This window comes from Rhinopithecus bieti, unplaced genomic scaffold (assembly GCF_001698545.2).
Source record: "Rhinopithecus bieti isolate Rb0 unplaced genomic scaffold, ASM169854v2 scaffold_14839, whole genome shotgun sequence".
NCBI classification, from domain to species: Eukaryota; Metazoa; Chordata; class Mammalia; order Primates; family Cercopithecidae; genus Rhinopithecus; species Rhinopithecus bieti.
Genome location: NW_016808133.1, coordinates 1,430,299 through 1,453,886, shown reverse-complemented (window position 1 = coordinate 1,453,886; position 23,588 = coordinate 1,430,299). Strand labels below are relative to the sequence as shown.

Sequence of the window (23,588 nt, the reverse complement as noted above, 5' to 3'; positions counted from 1 at the left end):
TAGACAGCCAAGCCCGCATTGATTGACACAGGGCTGTAACAGGAGAGATTTCTTCACAGAACTGTTTTCCAAAGGGCTGCAGAGGCCACCGGTGAGGAGAGGGCACTGGGGGCACTTTCCCTGGCCACTACCTTGTGAACTTCTGGGGACTTCTTTCATTTGGTACTCCCACTACACAAGGCTAAGGCTTTCCACAGCCAAGGCTTGGCAAGCCCTTGCTTAAGGAAGAGGGATCAGAACCACAAAGCTGGCATGTGGGTGAAGACAGTGCCTCTGGCCTAGATCCCAGGGCACTCTGATGAGACCCATAGCTGACTCCACTCCCCACCCCATCCCACTCTCCCCATGCTGCGAGCTGGGGCCGTCTGGGTGAGGAAAGCGCTGTGGTTCTGGCTCAGGGTCTGGCGCAGCCAAGGACTCTCCCTGTCCAAATGCCCCCCAGGATGGTGGCTCCCTACCAGGCGAACTTTAGCTTCAGTCGTTGTTAAGCTCCAAAACACCTACCTCCATCTAGGATGAGAAAAGGACCCAGGCGGAGGGTGATGCCCCAGAGCTCATAATAAGTGTTTACAGTATTTGGATCAGCAGAGAGGATTGGATATGGAAAGGAGAAAAATCCCCTAGAAAGGTGTCAGGTAAGTCAGGGATAAAATCCCCCGTCCTCGTGATGAATCAGGACAGCCAGTGCCCACAGCAGTTAGTACGAAGCCTCCTGCATCAGGCAAACTCGGGACTGCTTACCTAGGTGAGCCACTGCACCTCTCTGCCTGGGCGTGGTGAGAGTCCATGCCTAACCCACAGGGATCCCTACGAGGAGTAAGGCTCTGGGGCAGAGGGGCCACCCCAGGGGCCACGCCTGGAAGTGTGCCTGCTTGTTAGCCACCACTGTCACACCCTTCATTCCAACACAGCACCCTCGAGGGTGCAGGAGACAGATCTGGGAGGTACCACACCCAAGGTCACCTTTCTCCCTGATCAGTGTGTCGTTGACTTGTTCTCGCCCCAATCCCAGGCCAGTGGGGAAAAGTTTTTTTGCCATGAATGCAGACTGGAGGAGAATGTGGAGTGGGCTTGTGGAGTGCCAAGTCCCCATGGCCCTCCCAGGCCTGCCCAGCTTCCTCTCAGCCTGATGCTTGGCGACCCCCCTCACTGTTGGGGGCTGAGCCTGGGTCCCTGGGGAGGATGATGACACATGGGCCATACAGGAAGGATTCAGAACCTTCCAGGCTCTGTCCTGGGGGCCTGCGATCTTCTTGCCTCTTGCACGCTGCAGAGTTAACTCAATTTTGGCGACCAGGCCTGGACTGATTTAGTCAGTAAACTGGATGCATTCGCTCAGAATGACCCAGCCACCAAGACTTTCCATATGACGTGCCTGACTTTTGAAAGATGACCTTAGTATAATGTCCCATGGACCACAGGAAGACATTGTTCAAACCCGAGGCTTTTTTTTTTTTTTTGAGAGGGAGTCTCGCTCTGTCACCCAGGCTGGAGTGCAGTGGCATGATCTTCGCTCACTGCAATCTTCACTTCCCGGGTTCAAGAGATTCTCCTGCTCAGCCTCCCAAGTAGCTGGGACTACAGGTGCTCACCACCATGCCCAGCTAATTTTTGTATTTTTAGTAGAGATGAGGTTTCACCATATTGGCCAGGCTGGTCTCCATCTCCTGAGCTTGTGATCCGCCCGCCTTGGCCTCCCAAAGTGCTGGGATTACAGGCGTGAGCCACCGCACCCCGCCTGTTTCCCGACCTTTTAAACAAATTCACGTATTAACAGAGAATCAACATCTAAATAGACTTTTATTTTTATTTTACTTGTTTGGACAGAAAAGAAAATTCATCGGCTTTCATTAGAGTCTCCTTAAGTGTTGGAAACACATTAAACTCAGAAATAGTGGACCTTGTAGAAAAGCATCACAAATTAAAAATATATTTCTCCATGTGGTAAAAGTGCTTTCAATCCAATTAAAGGGCACGGCAAGGGTGTTTGGAAACACAATCTAAAATTTGGCCTGCAATCCGTGGCATCGAATTCCAACCACAGGGTGGGGGAGTCACTGTGATCTAGAGCACAGGAACCACGTGGGGCCCGGAGCATGCGGACAGCAACACTCGCAGTAACTGAGTGAGGACGAGGAACAGAGTCCCAAAGCCTGAGTAGAATAGATTCTGCATTTGTAAAAAATGAGGTGGTTACATAAACTAGGTTGAAAGGGGACCAGGTAATCCCAGAAATTCCTTGTTTCTGGTCTGTGGGGACGGTCAGATCCGCCCACCACTCTGGCACCGAGGCTTCCCCGGAGACGCATAAACCTGGGTTGGGAAAGAGCCCAGATCTGCCTGGGGACACACGAGCCTCGCTGCCAGCGTTGGGCATGCAGCCTCTCCAGTCCTGCGGTCAGCAACCGCCTCCAGCCCTCGTGTCAAATCACACCTGACCAGGGTTGTCACCACAGTCCCGTTTTGGGGATTTTCAAAGGCCAGCCCTGTTGTTCTGAGGGGCCACTCTGAGAAGGCAAACACTGCCAGGGTCACTCACTACACACGGAGAAAAGACAATGAGCAAATGGCCATCGCAGAGAATTCAGTTGTGTGTTTCAGCAATGCTACATATTTTTCAAGACAAGTAATTCTGCCAATGATGACATCTGCGACAAAGCTTAGGGCCCGCGGGCTCCCCGTGGGCCTCGTGGACAGCAACCACGTCTGTTCGGAAGCCAGCGGCCCTTCCCGGCCCTGCCACAGGCCAGAACACAGAACTGTGATCATGCAAGGAGCCGTGACTGAGGCCGGGGTTGGCGAGGGGAGTGGAGAGGAGGGGACATCTGCCTTTTACATTAGATCTGAAGCAACAGTAAGAAAATAACCTGAAGATATATTTAAAAATAAAAAATAGCATCACCCTTCACTCCAATTTTTTGGCGTTTCCCTTTCTCCCCTGCCCACCAGCTAAGGCAGAGGGAATGAGCAGGAATGCCTCATTTTTCAGAACGGGCACCCACTCCCCATTTCACTACTGCACACCAGGATGTGTGTCTTCTTCTAAGAGACCGGCTCAAAGGTGCTCACATGAGGCCAAGGCTGGAAAACTCCCCGGCCTCCCCCGACACCCAAGCCACTGTAACCATGCAGGGTGTCTTTGCTTCCTTCAAGTCATGAACTTGAACCACGTCCCAGACAACTGCAGATCTTTAGGAAGCAGACACCTCTCTTAGAGCATGCTCCAGCTCATTCTACCACAAGGCCTTCCTTCGCAGTCACAGTCCACGTTGCCTCCCAAGCTCCACGGATATCATGAGAGAATCTGCCCTTGAGAACTTGGGTGTAGGTGCTCACCAGGCTGGCGGCACTGTTTCCCAAGGGCGGACGTGCTCTTCTTGGAATGCAAATAAGGACAGCCACCGTCCTCTGACCAGGTCCGTCCTGTCCCTCCAGAGGCCCTGTGCATCCCTCCCAGGCAGCAAACCACACACCAGGCCATCTCTGGGTCTCTGATGGGCAAGTTGGAACGGCAGGCTCTCCTCCCCCTCTCACCCCTCCCCTGACCGAGTCCTGCACCCCCAGCATCAGTGGGTCGGAGAGGCGTCCTCCAAGCCCAGCAGCTCTCTGACGAGTCTCTCCCCAAACTGCGCCCGGCTGTACCTCTTTACGTGGTAGGCGTCTGACATTTTGTACAGGATGTAGGCATTGTTGATGGCGATGCTGATGGCAAACCAGAACACCTGCTGCCAGGTCTTGTTTGGTTTATGAGAAATGAAATACCTGAAGACAGAGGGAATAAGAACAGCTGACCTGATGGTTCATGGCACCCGGAGATGCATCCCAAACGCCCCCCTCACCACGGCCCGTGCGATGCTGCAGGCTCCGCCCCCGCACAGAAGCAGGAGGGCTGTGGGGGCAGGAGTCAGGCTTGGGATGTTAGGTGAGCTCTAGCTGGGGGCTTTGTCACAATAAACTTCATTTAAGACCAAGGAAGTGAAAACAACAAGGTTGCTGGAGGAGAACCTGAAAGCCAGGTGCCAGGTGTGCTGGGGTGGTGCACAGCCCCGGAGTGGACAGGCACCTGCCAGCCCCTCCAGCTTCCCTGCTTGCTGAATGCTCCTTGCAAGGCTGTGTTCTGTGTGTCTCGTGCAGCTGCCACTCCCTCGAGGCCAAGCTCTTCCTCAGCTCCAGGCCCCTGCAGGGTGTACCCTGTTCCCGAGTGTACCTTTGCCATCTCTGCAGATGAAGGTACAGAGGTCGCCCCTCCGGGAAGCCCACCTGGACCCTGAGGATACTGGCCTTCTTGGGAGCACCCGCCTCAGGCCTCACTCACTGCTCTGTCTTCTCCATTTGTGAGTTTGCCTCAGCAAAGTATGGGAGGATAAAGTATGGGAGGATCAGTATCCTCAATATCTCACTATGACTGAAATGCCCAGCACACAGCAGGCACCACAGACATCTACTCCACAAATGCCAGCTGTTTTAGAACAACCTCATAGAACACAGGAAGGTGTCGGTACATAGTAGGTGCTCAGTGAACTAAATGCCAATGTCTTTGTAACAACCTCATGGAATTTAGCAAGGTGCCGAGCACATAGTAGGCGTTCAACAAAGGTTTGTTTGATGAATCACTAAGGAGTGGGGCTACCTTTCACACACAGGCTGAGTTTTCCAGAGAGAACCAGGTCCTTGTTTTTCCCTCTTTATCATGAAAAAGGCCAGGAAGTATAGGTTACCCTCAAAGAGGGTTCAGTCAATATCCGATTTTGAGTTAGTCCAACCCTGTTCTAAGTGGTCAGGCTCAATCCCAGTGATTTAATACTTTTAATGTTCAACAGCTATCATTTTTTGAGTTCCCATCATGGTGGCTATAATGGCACCAGGTCAGGGGTGGCATCATGGGTGTCTGGACGTCTGCACATTGTGGATCTTCTCTATGCTGTGTGTAAACTATGCATACTATGTGTATACTGAACATGAGACCACATCTGGTGATCTAAACAGGCATCCACATTTGAGAAAATTAAGGCACCCATGCTAGAAGATATGTGACTTGGGGTAGAAGTGCCCGAGCTGATGCCCAGTGTGTTAGGTGTGGGGAGGAACAGCCAATCAGGACAGAGACTGGGGCCAAGCGATGCCAATGGCTGGGGTCTGAGCTAACTGCTGAGGGGACAGCTCGGTTCAGGTAAGCAAAGGGAAGGTGGACTCTGGCACGGGAATGTGAATCTGGCATTGGAAGAGCGGAGGACGCAGAGTACCTGGGCAGAGGACTTCCACATAAGGCCAGGTGTGCACAGGTAAGGCCAGAAGCCCAGACTGAGGGCAGGATCTTACCTCCCAGGGCCTTCGTCCTGCAGTTCTTACACTGCAGAAACTAGTGATCATCTGCCAAGACATCTATGCCGAGATGGCACAACTATGAGAGTCCTTCTGTGATGGAGGCACCCGGCCACTTACTTGCTGTATTTGTCATCGTATCTGCAGATGTAGCTCAGGTGAGCGGCAAACGCCTCCACGGCCAAGGGGCAAGGGATCTCCCCACTCTTCCTTTTGATGATGACTCCTGAAGGCGAGAGACAAGATAAGCCCCTTCCTCAGCACCTCCTCCTTATGCCAATTTATACATGTGCCTATCTTCATTCAGCTTAGCTGCCCCCGACTTAATAATGAGCAGAGGAGGAGGATGACAAGGAGGAGAAGGGGAGGGAGAGTTGAAGAACAATCAGCACCAACCATCAGGTGCTTCACAGGGGTTGAGGAAAGCATCAGAGTCAGGTGAGTGCCACGGTATGTGCCAGCCCAGACACAGCAGCCCAAGTCATGGGGGTCCGCAGGCCTGCAGGACCCTGGCAGGCCTGAAGGGGCTCTAAGCAGCACGGGGAAGGGTGCTACACCAGACTGGGCCTTGAAAGAGTGAAAGCGGCGACAGGACTCACTCTTCCCTCCCTCCCCCTTCTGCCAGGCTGGGTGAGGGGTGCTGGGAAGAAGAGGTGGTAGATGAGGTCAGAGAGCATCACGGAGCCCTTTCCACCTGCCTTCATCAAAGCCAAAGGGTGTCGGCAACTCATCGCCCCACACAGGGTGACTGCAGAGTCACCCCACACAGAGCACTAGACCTCACTCCTCCTAAGTTGTGGTTTTGCATCCTTTGACAAATCTCCCAATAAGTGAGTGAGATGATGGATATGCTAATTACCCTGATCTGATCACCATACATTATATGTATCAAAACATCACTATGTGTCCCATGAAAATGTACAATTATTGTTTGTCAATTTAAAAAAGAAAAGGAGGCCGGGTGCAGTGGCTCACGCTTGTAATCCCAGCACTTTGGGAGGCTGAAGCGGGCGGATCACCTGAGGCCAGAAGATTAGCCTGGTCAACATGGCAAAACCCCATCTCTACTAAAAATACAAAAATTAGCTCGGCATGGTGGCAGGTGCCTATAATTCCAGCTACTCAGGAGGCTGAGGCAGGAGAATCGCTTGAACCTGGGAGGCGGAAGTTGCCGTTTGCTGAGATTGCTGCCACTGTACTCCAGCCTGGGTGACAAGAGCGAAACTCTGTCTCAAAATGAAATAAAAAATAAAAAAGCAAAAGGGTGGAATTATTATCATTATTTTTTGAGATACGAGGTCTTGCTCTGCCACTTAGGCTGAAGTGCAGTGTCATGATCATAGCTCACTGCAGCCTCAAATTCCTGGGCTCAAGGGATACTCCCACCTCAGCCACCTGAAGAGCTGGGACCACAGGTACCTGCCACCAAGCCCAGCTAATTAAAACAATTTTTTATATAGAGACTTCCCATGTTGCCTAGGCTGGTCTCAAACTCCTGGCCTTATGTGATCCTCTGCCTGGGCCTCCCAAAATTCTGAGATTACATGTGCAAGCCTCCATGCTCAGCCAAAAGGAATCAGAGGCTCAGAAGCAGGGGGCGGCCGCCCTTTTCAACCCTCCTATCCCCCAGCTCCATCCTTTCATGCCTCCTCGAACTTTGGGGACCCTATACCCTCAAACACCTTTTCCTCTACTAAGTACAACTGGGAATGTATCCCAGGGGCACCAGGAAGGTCATGGCAAGATGAACAAATCCCATTGGCAGGGCCTGAGAAGCACACGGAGACCCATGAGCCCTCCCTGCCCCGCTGCCAAGCCACTACAGGCCATTCTGGCTTCCAACGCCTGCGTATGCACCACCCACCGCAGACAACATGGAAGATGGGAAGGATGCATTCTTCCACACAGCCGCGGCCATTCAAGCATGGCTGGAGTTGACCTGCTGTTTCCTCGAACTGGCCTTCCCTCACAGCAGCAAGGAACTATGGGCACAGTGCCATTTTCCTGTATGTCTTTTTTAAGGGATTAGCTCACAGGATTGTGAAATTTCAGCAATACTTAAATGGACAAGGTCAAAGTAAAATGGGCACGTCCTCTGCAGGTCCACCGGAGCTTCGTCTGGGTCCAGTCTCCTCCCGCCCCCACACTCTCACTGAGGGACTGTGGCTGAGGAGACCAGGGTCGCGCAGATCTGCTGATATACACTGAGCCGGGCTCTTTCCTTCTTTCCTCAGAGACAGCAGCATTTCACACGGAAGAAACATTGGCCAGCTTGTGGGAAACTGAGCTATCCAGGCCTGCCCTAGAGATGCAGGACCAGGGAAGCGGCCCCGGCAACGCATTTCCTAAAGCTCTCCAAGGGCCAGAAAACCACGGCGGCCCCCACGCTGGAGCTTTCTCCTGGCAGGAAGACGATGGCCTCCTTCACTTGCTTATGGAGCCCCTCCTCCGGAGAGATGTTCTGCTGTCGGGGGCCTGTAGTGGGGGCGTTCTCCAGGGCTCAGCGCACCAGGCTCGAGGGAGGGCGTGTGAGCCTGCAGTACCTGAGGACTGCCGTCTCTCTCTCCGATGCCCCTCCTGAGGGTTCCTGTCCCGGCCCCTTATTTCAGCTGCATCTGCCTCCAAGACCGAGTGGGAGGAACCCCTTTTCACACACGGGGCCCCAGCACGTGGCCCGTGCAGGTCTCCCATCTCCAGCTACGTTTTGATTTGCCTGACCTCCAGTGACAACCTTCTCTGGGTCTCAGGAGCTCTGGCCCCTTTAGGGTTCCACGTGGATGTGAGCAGGTGACCACCCCTATAAAGAAACGGAAATCCCCTCAGTTCCTTTCCCGGGACTTCCGGATGCCCCGCTCTGAGTCATTGGCGTCTCTGGTGAGTCAGTCAGGGCTGCGCTCTGAAGATTCTCGGGGCTTCCCACAGCCCCATCCGCATAGCCACCGACCTTGCAGCTTTTCACCTCCTGATTTCAGCCCAATAAGAGCTGAGGCTCCTGGACTGCCACTGTCCCAATCTGCCTAACCATGGGACACGGGAGACCATCTTTAACTCTTCATTTCTTTCCCATCCTTTTTCATCATTTTAAATTTAACATGGGGGTTTCAGCTTGAAACTGAGCTATTTCCACACCAGATCTGCATCCTCTCCTTGAGCATTTCCCCAGTTTATAAACCAGATCACCCTCCTCTCCCTATGATATTTTGGATTCTCAGATAGTACCCTGGCTGAAAAAGGCAAGGCAGCTGTCCTGTGACACCTTCTGATTGCTAACATTGGGAACATAGCAAGAGGGAATCTGATAGTGACTGTCTTGACTGAGTGAATCACTGAGAACGGCGTGTACATCATGCACAACTTCGTGGTGGACGCCGTTTTCAATGCTATATGGGTCTGCACACATGCCTGTCTTCTCCATGTCTGTCTCTGTGATGCTCAAGATCCACATGGCCCTGCCTTCCCATTCTAACAGCTGTTCTGTCTTAACACCTTCCTCGGCTGTTAGTGGTTTGACTGACATTCCTGCTACCCTTCTGCAAATTTAAGTGAATGAATCAAGACCTGACTCATTCATATACAGACATTCTGCATTCTCATTAGTCTTAGTGAATCTGAATCCTAAATGGGCAGACTCCAGGAGGAAGATGACAGACCCAAGGTGGATTTTTGAAGAAAAGCAAAAGGGTTTGGCTCACAATGGGAATATCCCTTGACATGTGACAGCATTTAACATTTTTTACTTTATTGAGACAGTCTCACTCCGTCGCTCAGACTGAAGTGCAGTGTCATGATCTCGGCTCACTGCAACCTCTACCTCCTGGGCTCAAGTGATCCTCCGGCCTCAGTGCTCCACCAACACTCTCCCCCGCTCACCAAGTAGCTGAGACTACTACAGCTATGCCATGCCCAGCTAATTTTTTTTGGGGGGGTGTATTTTTTGTAGAGATGGGGTTCTGCCATGTTGCCCAGACTGGTCTCAAACTCCTGGACTCAAGTGATCCTCCCAACTTGGCCTCCAAAAATGCTGGGATTACAGGTGTGAGCCATTGTGCCCAGCCTGCATTTAACTTTTTAAAAAGTCTGTGCAGGCTGGGCATGGTGGCTCACGTGTGTAATCCCAGCACTTTGGGAGGCTGAGGCCGGCGGATCATGAGGTCAGGAGATCGAGACCATCCTGGCTAACATGATGAAACCCCGTCTCTACTAAAAATAAAAAAATTAGCCGGGCATGGTGGCGGGCGCCTGTAGTCCCAGCTACTTGGGAGGTTGAGGCAGGAGAATGGCTCAAACCTGGAGGGTGGAGCTTGCAGTGAGCCAAGATCGCACGACTACACTCCAGCCTGGGCGACAGAGGGAGACTCCATCTCAAAAAATAAAATAAAATAAAATAAAGGAATAAAAAGCCTGTGTATATGCTCACACTCTGTGACAAAAAGGTTCATGTTTTGTTAGAATCTGGAGTAAAAAATAATAAACCAATTCCTAAAATGTTCATATCTAGTTACATATTTCCTAAAATTGGAAATTCTGCTCAACTTCAACCAGAGTATATATGGTCATAACAGAACAGAATATAACATAGAGCTGAGAAGCAGTCTTTAGAATATATGATGTTTCAGTTTATCATCTGAGATATATATATATACATATTTGAGACAGAGTCTTGCTCTGTCAGCCAGGCTGGCGCGCAGTGGCGCAATCTTGGATCACTGCAACCTCCGTCTCCCGGGTTCAAGCAATTCTCCCGCCTCAGCCTCCCGAGTAGCTGGGATTATAGGCATGAGTCACTGCACCTGGCCCTGAGTGAGATTTAAAATAAACAGGAAAAGGATGAATTATTCAGTAAATGGTTTAGGCACAGAGGTGCAGCTGCTGGGTCAATCCACCCTGGCCACTTAACAAAAACAACGAAATAGTAGAGGCCCACTTGAGGTCACGCGTCAAAATGAATTTGAAGTGGATTATGGTAAAGAGCACAAAATTATACCATAAAACAGCCAGGTGAACTTATACTTATCTGGCCTTGGGACAGAGGAGAGACCTAAAGTATGAGGGCAGAGAAGATATCAACAGATCCTCCTACGGAGAAATGAAAACTTTTTTTTATGTTAAATAATACTAATCATACATAAAAACAAAAGGAAATGAAATACAGAAAACAATGTCCAATAGGCAGAAAACTTCCTTTCAAGTGAATGAGAACATGACAAATATCTCAAAAGAAAAACTGTAAGGAACATAAAGAAACCACTCGAAATTTGCCAATCAACACATGGAGAAATGCGTAACCTCTCCAGCAATAAGAGTGATTGATATTTAAAACCTGGGGGCATCTTCACCCATCAGAATGACAAATACAGAATAAAAAAGTAGGGCTGGTAAAGCTGGAGGCGCACCCCGTGCCCACTGCGATGGTACAGAAGTACAGCCTGTACTTCACCAGAAACCTTGAACACATCACCAGAAACCTTGACATTGGTCCCACCCTTTCACCCAGAACTTCCGCTTTTGGATTTACCCTGAGGAAGTGATCAAAGATGTGCCCAAATGTTTATGTATGAAGACATCACTGTAACATTATTAATACTGTGAAAAAGTGGATCACTGATAGGGACACTGGCTGAAGAAATTATGGCATACCCAAAGGGAAGGAATACTAGGTACAGAAGATGATATCTCTTCATGAGAAAAAGAACTCTAAGATGTGAACCCCAAAACAGATTTCCTGGGGAGGAGCAGCTATGAACTTTACCTTCCCCCGGGCAATTTCCTGCGCATTTCAGCTACATCCAGGTCTGTGCCCACCTGAAGCACCCACCTGAAGTGCTCACTGAGCAAGTGTGAACTTCCCCAGAGTGCTTTCCAGAGGTACCAGGGGAGGGGACAAGGGCCCTCAGAGGTGGGGAGGGAGGCTACAGTGATGCTGTGGTCATACCCTTTGGGATTTTTAAGGGATGCTAGGATTCTGAACTTTATGATGTAAAATAGAATACTTTGGATCCAGAAATTGTAAGTATATTAAACACAACATTAAATTTCAACAGATTTAAAATCAATTCCCCATCAATATCCTCCTTACATGTTCCTTTGGTGTCTGTTTTAAGAGCTCCAACCCTTAAAATTAGGCTTTTAACATTTGTCATCTTAAATCCTGGATAGGATTTTGAACGTCTCCAGCTGCATTCTTTTCTCTTCATTATCTCCTTTCACTAAGCCCACATGAATGTGATGTCCTGCCTTGAGACACCTTTTCAGAGGCCATCACTTAAAATAATTTGGTGGGGTTGGACATGGTGGCTCATGCCTGTAAACCCAGCACTTTGGGAGGCTGAGACTAGAGGATTGCTTGAGGCCAGGAGTTTGAAACCAGCGTGGGCAACATAGTGAGAACCTATCTCTACAAAAAATATAAAAACAATTCGCCGGGCACAGTGGTATGCACCTGTAGTCCAAGATACTCGGGAGGCTGAGGTGGGAGGTTTGTTTGTGCTCAGGAATTCGAGGCAGAAATGCGCTATGATAGCACCACTGCACTCCAGCCTGGGCGACAGAGCAACACCCTGTCCCCAAAATAAATAAATAAACAAAATAATTTGGTGGGAAGCAGTTCCTGCCCCTGACTCTCAAACTTGTTCCCTGGAAATTCCCTTGCCCAGAACCAAGACCCTAATCACTGGAGTCTGGAAGTTCAACCCAAACTCTAGCCTTCAGCTTGCAAGGCCAATTCCAAGCCTTTCTTTTTTCTCTTCATCTCTGTTCTTCTTCCTCTACTTCCTCTTTCTTCTTCTTTCTTCCTCCTCCTTTATTTTTTTTTCTTGGTAGATGGGGGTCTTTCTATGTTGCCCAGGCAGGCTTTGAACTCCTTGGCTCAAGTAATGTCCTGCCACAGCCCCTTGAGTAGCTGGGACTCCAGGTGGGTGCCACCATGCCTGGCTCAAACCTTTCTTCAACTGATCCTATACACAGCACTCAAGAGCACAGCTCCCTGCAGCCCTCTACACCCAAATCGAGTACTGACGCCCATCTGCTGGGGTCCCTCGATTGCAATCTCCACTGAGGCATGATGCAACTTAAGCTGGCGGGAGGTGAAGGATGGGAATAAACTAGCAACATACATTAAACATAGATGCACAAACTGCACCGCAGAAACATACACAACACACACACCACACACACACCATACCCATAACATAGACATGCACGTGTACATACACACCAAACACACAGACTACACATACCACACCATGCAAACATATACACACCACACCACACATACAGACCACACACACACACACCATACCCATAACATAGACATGCACGTGTATACACACACCACACATACAGACTACACACACCACCATGCAAACATATACACACCACACCATACAGACCACACACACACACACCCATGCCCATAACATAGACAAACACGTGTATACACACACCAACATACAGACCACACACACCATGCAAACTTACACAGCACACACCACACAAACAATACACACACTACACCCATCATACCACACATACCATACCACATACACTCCATACCACCGTACACCACACCAATATATACACACACACCACACCCACCATACTACAAATACATATCACACACACTCCACACCACACACACAAATATAAACACACACGTCACAAAAACATACAATCAATACCCACACGCATACAACACATCAATATATACAACACCACACCCACCATAGACACATACATACCACACTACACACTCCACACCATGGTACACACCAATATACACACACACACCACACCCACATCACAAATGTGTATCACATACACACTCCACACCGCACACAACATGCCAGGCAAGCTGACACTCCACACACACGTACGTGTGAGAGCACAAATCCGCACACAAACCCCTGGGCTCCTTGGCAGTGTTCCTTTACTAGTGAAGGGGAAAGAGGTCTTTCTTTTCTACCTCATTTGCTGCCATTTGTCTTGAGAAAAGCCTCCGTGAAAGGCAGGGGAGGCTGTCCCCAAGCACCGCGCGGCCGGGGATATTTCTGCCAGGGCTCTTTGTCCTTTCAGTGTTCTTTTCAGTGGTTTAGCGACGATTTCACTGGACCTGACTTTAAGCACAGGCTCCTTGCCAAGTAAGTCCCTTTGTTATGAATGGATTTTAAATCCCGAGTAAAATCAATGAAGAAATCAGGGAACAGCAGACGGACCAGACAGCGCACACGCTTAACTTCTAAGGAAGACCTTGAAAGGTAAGAATGGATTTTTTCCCTCCCATCAGAACAGATTTTTCACAGAATCCCAGACGATAAAGTGAAATGCCATTCAAATGCAGCCCATTATCACACCCTGTGTACAACCTGGGGGCTTCCAGGGGCTGCTTGAGCCACCTGCAAACCCCGTCAGCCTGGCACCGTTCAACAGCTTACAACGAACGGGGAGCTCTTCCCTCGCTGCTTACCCGCTGCTTCCACACAGCCGCCACACTTAGGAACGTGGCCCCAGACGCTGGTGAATAACCAAGGGTAGTCTGGTCCCAGAGCAGCATAGCCCACAGCGGACGCCACATCCACCGCAGCGCTGGGCTCGGCCAAGCTCAACCAATCCCAGCGCGCCCTGCTGTGCCAATGGCGGGCCGGCACTCACCCTGCTGCACCGGGGAGTAGGCGTTGGTCAGGAAGCGGAAATGTCCTTTGTTGTACCAGCAGATCAAGGACATGTTCCCCTTCATCTTGATTTGGTACTGGCCCCGGGCTGGGGGCGTGGCTGGGTTGGTCAGCATGGACAGTGGGAGGCCGGTGCAGTCACTCTTCCGCACGCTGAGCAAGCCGCAGCAGTAAATCCCTGGGGGGAGAGGGATGAAGGATCACACACTCACCATGGTCGGAGGTGCCAGTGGCTCCTCTGTCCTGTGCACCCTCAAGGAAACGACGGGACTGCCCGGTCCTGAGGCTGATGCTTGGGAGTCAGACCCTCTAGAGACCCCTCTAGAAGAGACTGCTGGAGTTTTGAGGTCTCGTATCCCTCTGTTGTCTCTCCCTGTGGCAATCTCCCCAGGTCCCTCCCTAAGAACATACAGTATGCTCAGACTGCGTGTAGGATCACAGCACAAGCAATACTGGCAGCAGCAGCAGGAGCTGTCACCTGGACCCTCACTCGGTGTCCAGCACAGCACTATGCACATGCACTCACCATCCCCTCTACTTCCAGAAACTTCTGCACTCCATAGGTTATGGCACACACATTAGAGAAGAACTGAGGCTCGACAAGGGCTAGGCCCCCAGACTCACAGCTGGGAGGGTAAAGACAGGCATGAAGCCCAGGACTGTCCAGCATCCTGGCCATGGTTACATCATCCTAATGGCGTCACCACGACATGGCTGGCTGCAAGCCCAGTGCTGAGCCAGTCCACACCGCACCGCAGGAAGCTGTCAGATGGAGCCCTCATCTCCTTGGGGAGGTATATTCAATGTGAAGGTATCATCAAAGAATGTGAACTAAACCAAGTGACCTTCCATGAGTGGGTGGAGAGCTTTCTGAGAGCGAAGGAGCTTGTGCTTGGTCTCTAAGGCCTGGAAGATTGCCATGCGGTGGCTGGTGGGCAGTAGACACTGGTATGAACAAACGTCCACCGTGGACTTGCTCACTTCCATCCTGGACTCGAGGCCTTTCAGGTCCTTCCACATCATGGGCCGGCCCCACCCTGCTGGGCCAGAAGGCCACAGGGGCCACAAGCACTCAGCTGCTCCCCAGCAGCCTGGAGGGGATGCAGACACCCTGGGAGCCGTCTCAGCCTTTACTCTCTGCTCAGCTCCTGGAGGACCGACAGTGCCATCAGTCATCTGAACACATCCCATATCCCACGCATCTGCTTTCCTCATTCCCGCATCCCACACTGCACCAGAAGAAGGACAGTTGAATGAATCTTTCCCTCTTCCGAACTCCTTTCCTGGTAGCAGGTGGGAAGGAAGATGCAACCGGAGGTGCTTTCGAGTCTCACTGCTGAAAAGAGGAGGGGTCTGCTGCTCGCAGCTCCATTCCTAGCAACCACACATGACCACTCAAGCTACTCTCATCTTGAGATGTAAAAAGGAAAATCTGTTCTTAAAAACAGGGAGGAGGATGACGTGAACAAGGGTAAGGGTGTCCGAAATCACCCATCTGGGGCTCAATCTACACCACCAGCCAAAGAGAAGCTGCATGTTCGTAAGAGGGAAAGAAGAACATCCCAGCAGCACCCAAGTTTCCATGACTCCATCCCTTTATAAACACAGAAATTACTCTAGGAATGTCCTTTCTGGCTTTTATTTTACAACGGTCTATGTGACCCTAGGAGGGACAACCAGACTCTCAGCTCCGATTCTTCTCCTCAACCTTGGCTGCCTGTGAGAATCTCCCAGGGTTGGGGGACACTGGCCCAGACCAATGCGATTTGTGTCCTGAGGAGGCAGGGTGCAGCCACTAGTGACCCTCCCTGCGGATACGCTGGAGGACACTGCCCTCAGTCATGGCGGAGGAGGTACATGATGACGCCCTGGTGAAGAACTCAGTCAGTTTAGACGCTTCTAAAAATAGGCAAGGAGATCTTTTTTATCTCTTACCTAACCTTCTCTTGAAAAAAATCCAAATTCCATGTCTAAATATTTTCTTCCAGCTAGAAGATTCTTTTCCCATCCTCCTCCTAATTCTCTGAGCCAAGATGCATCCCCTTCTCAGAACCACAGGAGCAGCACAACCAGCTCTTTGGGAATCATATTGATGACCCTGGATAGTCCTCCGGCATCACCATTCCACCTTGTCTGCACGGCATCCACCCCACTCGACACAGACACACACACACAGGTACACACACAGACACACATGCAGACACAGAGATGCACACACATACAGACACAGACACACAGACACAGACACACACAGACACATACACACAGGTACATATACACACACCCAGACACAAACACAGACACACACACAAACACAGACTCACACACAGACACACACACAGACACAGACACAGACAGGTACACAGACACACACAGACACAAACACAGATGCACACACACATACACACACAGAGACACACAGACACATACACACAGGTACATATACACACACCCAGACACAAACACAGACACACACAGACACACAGACACACACAGACACACACAGACACAGGTACACAGACACACAGACACAAACACAGATGCACATACAAAGACACAGACACACACACAGATACACACAGACACATACACACAAGTACACACACACCGAGACACAGACACACAGATACAGACACACAGACACAGGGACACAAACACAGGTACACACACACACACAGATACACACAAATACACAGATGCACACAGACACACATACACACACAGACACAAACATGGATGCACACACGGACACACACACACATAGGTACAGACATAGACACAGACACAAACACACACAGACGCACACACAGACACAGCCACACATAGACACAAACACACAGATGCACACATGGACACAAACGCACACACAGACACGCAGATGCACAAAGACACATATAGACACACACACACACCAACAGACATACACATACAGACACACACAGACACACACACGGATACACAGATGCATACACACACACACACATACAGACACATATATATCCCTTCTACTTTCAGTCCAGGTTGATGGTGTGAGGCAGGGAATAGGCCATGGAACACACATAAACACCACACTCGCAGTACCTGCATTCAGCCTTGCACAAGTGGGCAGGAGAGATGGCAGTCCCGGTTCTCACTCTGAACTCGAACAGAGAACCCACCATTCTTCCAAAGCAGCTGGGCACTGTGCTTCAGGGCCAATTTTCTCTCACTTTACTTTCACAGCCCCACTTCACATCGTCTGATCTCTCTACCCTTGATTCTTCCAACAAATAACTATTGAGCCCTGGGCTTTGCAGATGAGTAAGATGCAGCTGAGGCCAGCAAAAAGTGAAGTCCAGGGCTGCGGCCTCACTGCAGCTGCCAGGGATCCGGGATGTCAGCTGTCTACATCTCGTTACTTAAGAGGGTCTAGTTTTAAGGCCAGATGTCTGACTGCTGTTGAGCAAAAGGTCTGTAATTCTAGTCTAGTGGCTGCTGCAGGGGAGCTGGCACTTTTTGTGTTTCTCCTGAGTGTACCAGATCCAAATCCCCAAAGGCAGGACAAAGTGAAGGCCAAGGCAGCTTGCCACGGGGCTCCCTGAACTGGTCCAGATCTTCTTTTTCTATAGCCCCTATTTCCTCCAGAGCCATGGAAGGGTTGCCTAGTCTTTGCCACACATGCACCAAGCACCTGAGCACCCAGAGTACCTAAGACTTTTCTGAGGCCCACTGTACTGTTCCCTGTCTTCACACAATTCTTGTCTGTCTCCTGGGAAGGGGCCACATTATAGAGGATGGGTGAGTTCCAGAGACTTCCTAGAGCCTTACTAGGAGCTGTGCCCAGGGGACACAGGCTTTTGATGGCTGCGGATTTCCAACAGGGGACACACAAAGAAATGCCCCAAAGACCGGGCAGAGCTTGGCGCAAGGTCTAGACACGTCCTCTAGACCTTGAGCCCGTGGCTCACACACCTTGCAATCTCTAGTGCCCAGCGGAGTCCAGCACACAGGGTGGCTGAGATGCATCTGTTCCCTCAAGGAAGGGCCTCATCACCTGGCATCCTGTGGTCTGTGCAGGCCACCACGCATCTGTACCTGCACCTGAACCTCTTCCACCACTTTCCTGGGGGAGGCAGGGTCACGTCCCCACTAGCTCCCCACTTGACTTACCTTGCTTCTCAAACTCCTCAAACAGGGTCAGGCTGGTGATGCTGGGCCCGGTGAAGATGATGTAGTTCTTGCCTGCCGCATTCCGGCACAGGCTCCTGGCCACCATGCTGTGGAGCTGGGGCTTATTCTTCAGCGCGTCCAGGCCATCTGGGCCCCCGCCTTCCTTCAGGTGGACATAAATCTTTAATAGAAACAGACAGAGGTTAGCGTGCTCACAGCAGTGTCAGGCTGGGAGCCTGAGTATTCAGCAAGCATGGGTCTCCCAGGTCTCAGTCATCAGGCTGGGAGCCCATGGAAAAGCCCCCATCATCTTTTCAGCTCAGAGGGGCTCTAGGTCACCCCCAAGCACACCCCATGGCCTTGGCGACTGGTGACTCAGCACCAGATGCTTCAGTTTGGAAAGGTCAAGGCGGAGGAGGAAAAGAACAAGCAGCCGCGGGTAATGGGACTGTGCACACACATTCCCCAGCTTTCAAACACAGGAATGACTTAAATTCACTATAAATAAAATTAAAGGTAATCTCACCTGTTAGGAATACACATATCTGTGTACTTTCCATTTGAATACAGCTTTTTAATTGACAAGGTATGTTCATAATGACTGTTTAATTTGTTCTTTACAGTGACCCCCATCAGGCAGGCAGAAGAGGTTGATTCCCCTCACAGTGCAGAGGAGACAGGACTGAGGGCTAAACATTTGCCCAAGAGTCCAGGGCCAACAAAGAGGATGTGTGGGAGCAATTTTTAAACGTTGTTTCATGCTGCTTCCATGAACATCATCAAAGGGGTAGAGGCAGGAAAGTTAATGGACTGAAGAAGAGCATGTTCAAAAAATCCTCCAGTACAGGTGCAAGAAATGTGACTTAGCGAGAATATTTTAAACAAACAAACAAACACAACACAACATAAAATGTGGTGTTGGATGACAGTAAGTCACTGCAAACCAGACTGCTTGAGAAGTTTGATGGATCTGAGCCCGCCACAGATTATTTATACATTAACACACGCAGCTACATGTTGCCTGTGGTTTCTATACAGGTATCTACACTCAAATTTTTAAATGCTGTGTATTGTTTTTTTAATTGCTGCATCACAAATGACCACAAACTCAGTGGCTTCAACAGCGTCCATTTATGAGCTCATAGTTCTGTAGGCTGGAGGTCTGAGCAGGGCATGGCTGGCTTTTCTGCTCAGGGCAGCACAAGGCTGCAATCAAAATGTTGACTGGTGGGTTCTCATCTGGTGCTTGGGATCTGCATTCAGGTTGTTTCCTTATGGCTGCAGGACTGAGGTCCTGTGTCCCTGCTGGCCGTCAGCCAGGGACTGCTCTCAGCTCCTGGGGGCAACAGGTAGTCCTTGCCACATGACCTTTTCCATTGTCAAAGCCAGCAATGATTGGCCAGGCATGGTGGCTCACACCTGTAATCCCAGCACTTTGGGAGGCTGAGGCGGGTGATCACCTGAGGTCAGGAGTTCGAAATCAGCCTGACCAACATGGTGAAACCCTGTCTCTATTAAAAATGCAAAAAATTAGCCAGGTGTGGTGGCAGGCGCCTGTAATCCCAGTTACGTGGAAGGCTGAGGCAGGAGAATCACTTGAACCCAGGAGGCGGAGGTTGCAGTGAGGGCCAAAAAGATTCGTGCCATTGCACACCAGCCTAATGCACAAAGTGAAACTCCGTCTCAAAAAAAAAAAAAAAAAAAAAAAAAAAGCAAGGCCAGCAATGAATGGGGACTCTTCCTGAAGCTGCATCTCTCTTGTGCCTTCTGTTAGGAAGAGCCTGGTTCCTTTTCAGGGCTTACTTGGTTAGGTTGGGCCCGTGCAGGATAATTTCTTGTTAACAGATTTAGGACCATAATACATTTGCAAAATCCAAATTCCTTCTCATCAACACCCACGTTAGTGTTTGAACGAATAATGGGGAAGTGTGTGCACACCAGGGGCAGGAAGCCTGTGAGTATCTTAGAGTTCTAACACACACTGGGGCACACTGCTTCCACACCAGCCACTTCTATGCATCTGAAGAACTACAATGTGGTAGCTGAGAAATGGACTGCTTCCCCACCTTACTGAAACCAGCAGAGTGGACATGACGTCAGTTTCATTCCCTGGGAAACAGACTGATTCAATGTACTTTCATGAAGACCAACAGTGAACAACATCTTCCCCATCCAAACACTCAGCGTCAGTGAGGATGTGGGGGAAATGAGCACTGTGGTGATTGGTATAAATACGTACAAACTTTCTGGAGGGAAATTTTGCCCATGAATCAAAGACCTTGAAGTACGGCTGTTATGGAAAACAGTATGGAAGTTCCTCAAAAAATTAAAAATAGAAAAACCATAGAATCCAGTAATCTTACTTCTGGGTACACACCCAAAGGAAATGAAATCAGGATCCTCTAAGAGATACCTGCACTCCCACGTTCACTGCTGCGTTATTCACAATTGTCAAGATATGGAAACACAAGTGTCCATCAGTGGATAAGTGGATAAAGGAAACGTGGCATATACACAAGATGAAATACTATTCAGCCTTTAAAAAGGAGGAAATCTTGCCATTTGCAACGACATGGACCTGGAGGACATTAAGCTAAGTGAAATAAGCCAAGCACAGGAAGAGAAATACTGTATGATCCCACTTACATGTGAACTTCAAGTTGAACTAATAGGAGAGAGTGGAATGGTGGTTACCAGGGGCTGGGGGATGGAAGTGGGAGTGGGGAGGTATTGGTCAAAGAATTCAAAATCTGTTAGATAGAAGGTATAAGTTCAAGAGATCTATGGTATCACATGGTGACTACAGTTAATAACAACATATTCTTGAAAATTGCCAAGACGGTTGATTTTAAGTGTTCTCACCACAAAAAATGATAACTATCTGATGTGATGTGTATGTTAAATGGCTCGATTTGGCCATTTCGGTGTCTACATATTTCAAAGCATATTGTACACAATAAAGATATACCATTTTATTTGTTAATTTAAAATAAATCTTGTAAAACCTTAAAATATTCGTGCTATTTTACTCATGAGTTTCACTTTCAGGAATTCAATCCAAGGTAACAATCAGAAATGTGTTAAAAGGATTTATATATAAAATACCGTGTCCATTTCAGGGTTTTTTATAATGGTAAAAAAATTAACAATGACCTAATTATCTTACATGAAGAGGAGACTGGTTAAAATTATATATGTAGGTATAAAGGAATGTGGTACACTTTAAAAAATTGTCATGTAGAAAAAATATTTAATAACATAGAAAATATTCACAGTATCATTGCAAGTAAAGTAGCCAGATTATAAAACAGAGAAAGTGTGTATGTGTGTGTTTATACAGATATGTTGACTATACACTCAAACAGCTATTTCTGTATAAAAAGTATTAGAATGACAGCTATGCTGGACTTTTAACGTTTTTGATGTTAAATATGTAATACAAACCTAATCAGAAAAAGACCCACAAAAAATAATTATAAAACAACTTCCTTATCAGGATTACTCAAGCATAAGAGTATTTGGAATTTGCAGTGTCTATAGGGTCTGAGTGAATGGTTATTCATCATTTCCTCACCTGGAGATGATGATGACTCTGAGAATCAGGGCAGCCTCTTGCTGTCTTGGAATTAACATATTTTCCCAAATGCCAGTGATGTGCAGCTGAGATTTTACAACTCCTGGGTAGGATATGGAAGGCAGCACTGTTGCAGGACTGTCTTGAAATTACTCAGCCTCGTGTCTACACATGCACCTCTGAAAACTGCCATTTTTCCAGACTGCAGCCAGTCTCTTCTGAAGAAGTAGACACTCAACTGGGATGTCACAGGAGAAGGGGACAGGCACTGAGCCAAAGGCACTGAGGCAAAAGAGACAGGCACTGAGCCAAAGGTCAAAGATTTCTTATTAGGAAATCTGGAAGAAGGATACAGCCAAAAAGTGGCACCAATGAGAGTCCAAAGAGAGTCCCAAATGTGCGGCACTCATTGCTATAAAATAATGAGTTTCTAAAAGTGAATATAAAGTAGGACCTTCATTTAAATAAATACAAAAGATGGTAACCTTGAAAGTCTCAGTTGAGGGCATGATTTAGAAAAAAACTGTTGGCAAGGTAGTCAAAATCTGGCCAGGAAAAGGCTCAGTCCAAGAGGTCCTGCTGGGTCTGACGGTCAGGCAGGTCTGGTACTCGACTGGTCCTGGTTTGCTTTGACACAATAACGTCAGTGGTCAAAGGCAGTAACTTGTTTCCCTTAGTTGGATGAGCAACCTCCAATGAAGTCTTATCCCATCCATGCCCTGTTGCTACAAATGCTTAAGCTATACAAGCTATGCTAATGATTGCGTCCAGGTTTAAGAGACAATCCTAAGGAATCCTGCCAGTAATCTGAGAAACAGCAGAATCACTGGGAACCCACACATGTATTCAGACGCTGGGTTGGGTACTTTCTACAAGAGCTCCCCAGACACAACACAGAAGGAAATACCATTCACTTAGATGTGTGACTACTTCCTGGTCGGCTTTTCAAAAAGTCAGATATCTCCCTAGATATTTCTAGAGAAAGCATTACCGTATTAATATGGTTCCACCAAATGTGTAGACATAGGTGACTTCCTATCACTGGGCAAAATGCAGCCAGCCACAGACACTTCTGAGCTACAAGACTGTTTGACAAGTATCTCTAGGGCAGGAAAATGTACCATTTGGTGGTTGCCAAGCTTTTCACTTTTCCTAAAAAGTTTTGTTTTGCTCCTATGATTTATTAATTTTAAATGCATATATTTAGGAAAGTAGGCATGAAAGTTTATTACTATATGGCATTATACTTTGCCCCAGACTAGTATTCCCAATGTTGCATACTTTATACTGACATTACAACAAAAAGGATCTTAGGAAATACGGATTATAGCAGTTAATACCCTGGGGGACACATACAGCACATGGCATTTATCTTAGCTCTCCTGAAATGTCCCCACGACCTCCAGATGCAGGATCCAGTTCATCTTTTCCCTCGACTTCTCAAAAGAACAGTAAGGCTAGTGGCAATAGCTGCTGACTCACCAGCTGATAGTTCCACTAAGCTGTTGCTGGGATCGGAGCACCCTCCTGCCTCTCCAACACAAAGAACTGGAGAAAGCCTCGTTCAGCTATACCAGTCTTGACCAATGAATGACCCTACTTCTCTTTCAGCACAGAAGCGAATCAGTTTCCTCAGTGAAGAGCACATCTAGGGGAAGGGTATCACATTGTAGGGACTGGTGATCCCTTGCTTGAGTCTTTTATCGCTAGTGTGCAAGGAGCCATGAAGGTGTAAGTAATTCAGCTGTGGGGAAACAGCACAGCAGTGCATGATCTGCACTCACTGAAGACGCAGAATGAGATCGGGGGTGTGTGCGGCTGTCACCTGGGACATCTGCACGGGACAGCCACTTGAGAGAGCTGTGAATTGTAAATGA

At 48.9% G+C, this 23,588-nt stretch overlaps 1 protein-coding gene across 1 annotated transcript in view; it reads right to left on the bottom strand.

The window, feature by feature from the left end:
• Window positions 1–1,781: 1,781 nt before the first annotated feature.
• Window positions 1,782–23,588, bottom strand: part of PGBD5 (piggyBac transposable element derived 5) — a 105,179-nt gene continuing 83,372 nt past the window's right edge. The window contains exons 4-7 of the mRNA XM_017885617.1: window positions 18,138–18,318; window positions 13,969–14,166; window positions 5,443–5,548; window positions 1,782–3,762 (exon numbers count right to left, since the gene is read on the bottom strand). Of these exons, the coding sequence (XP_017741106.1) occupies window positions 3,567–3,762; window positions 5,443–5,548; window positions 13,969–14,166; window positions 18,138–18,318 (681 nt within the window). The 3' untranslated portion in view covers window positions 1,782–3,566. The remainder of the gene's footprint in view (window positions 3,763–5,442; window positions 5,549–13,968; window positions 14,167–18,137; window positions 18,319–23,588) is intronic.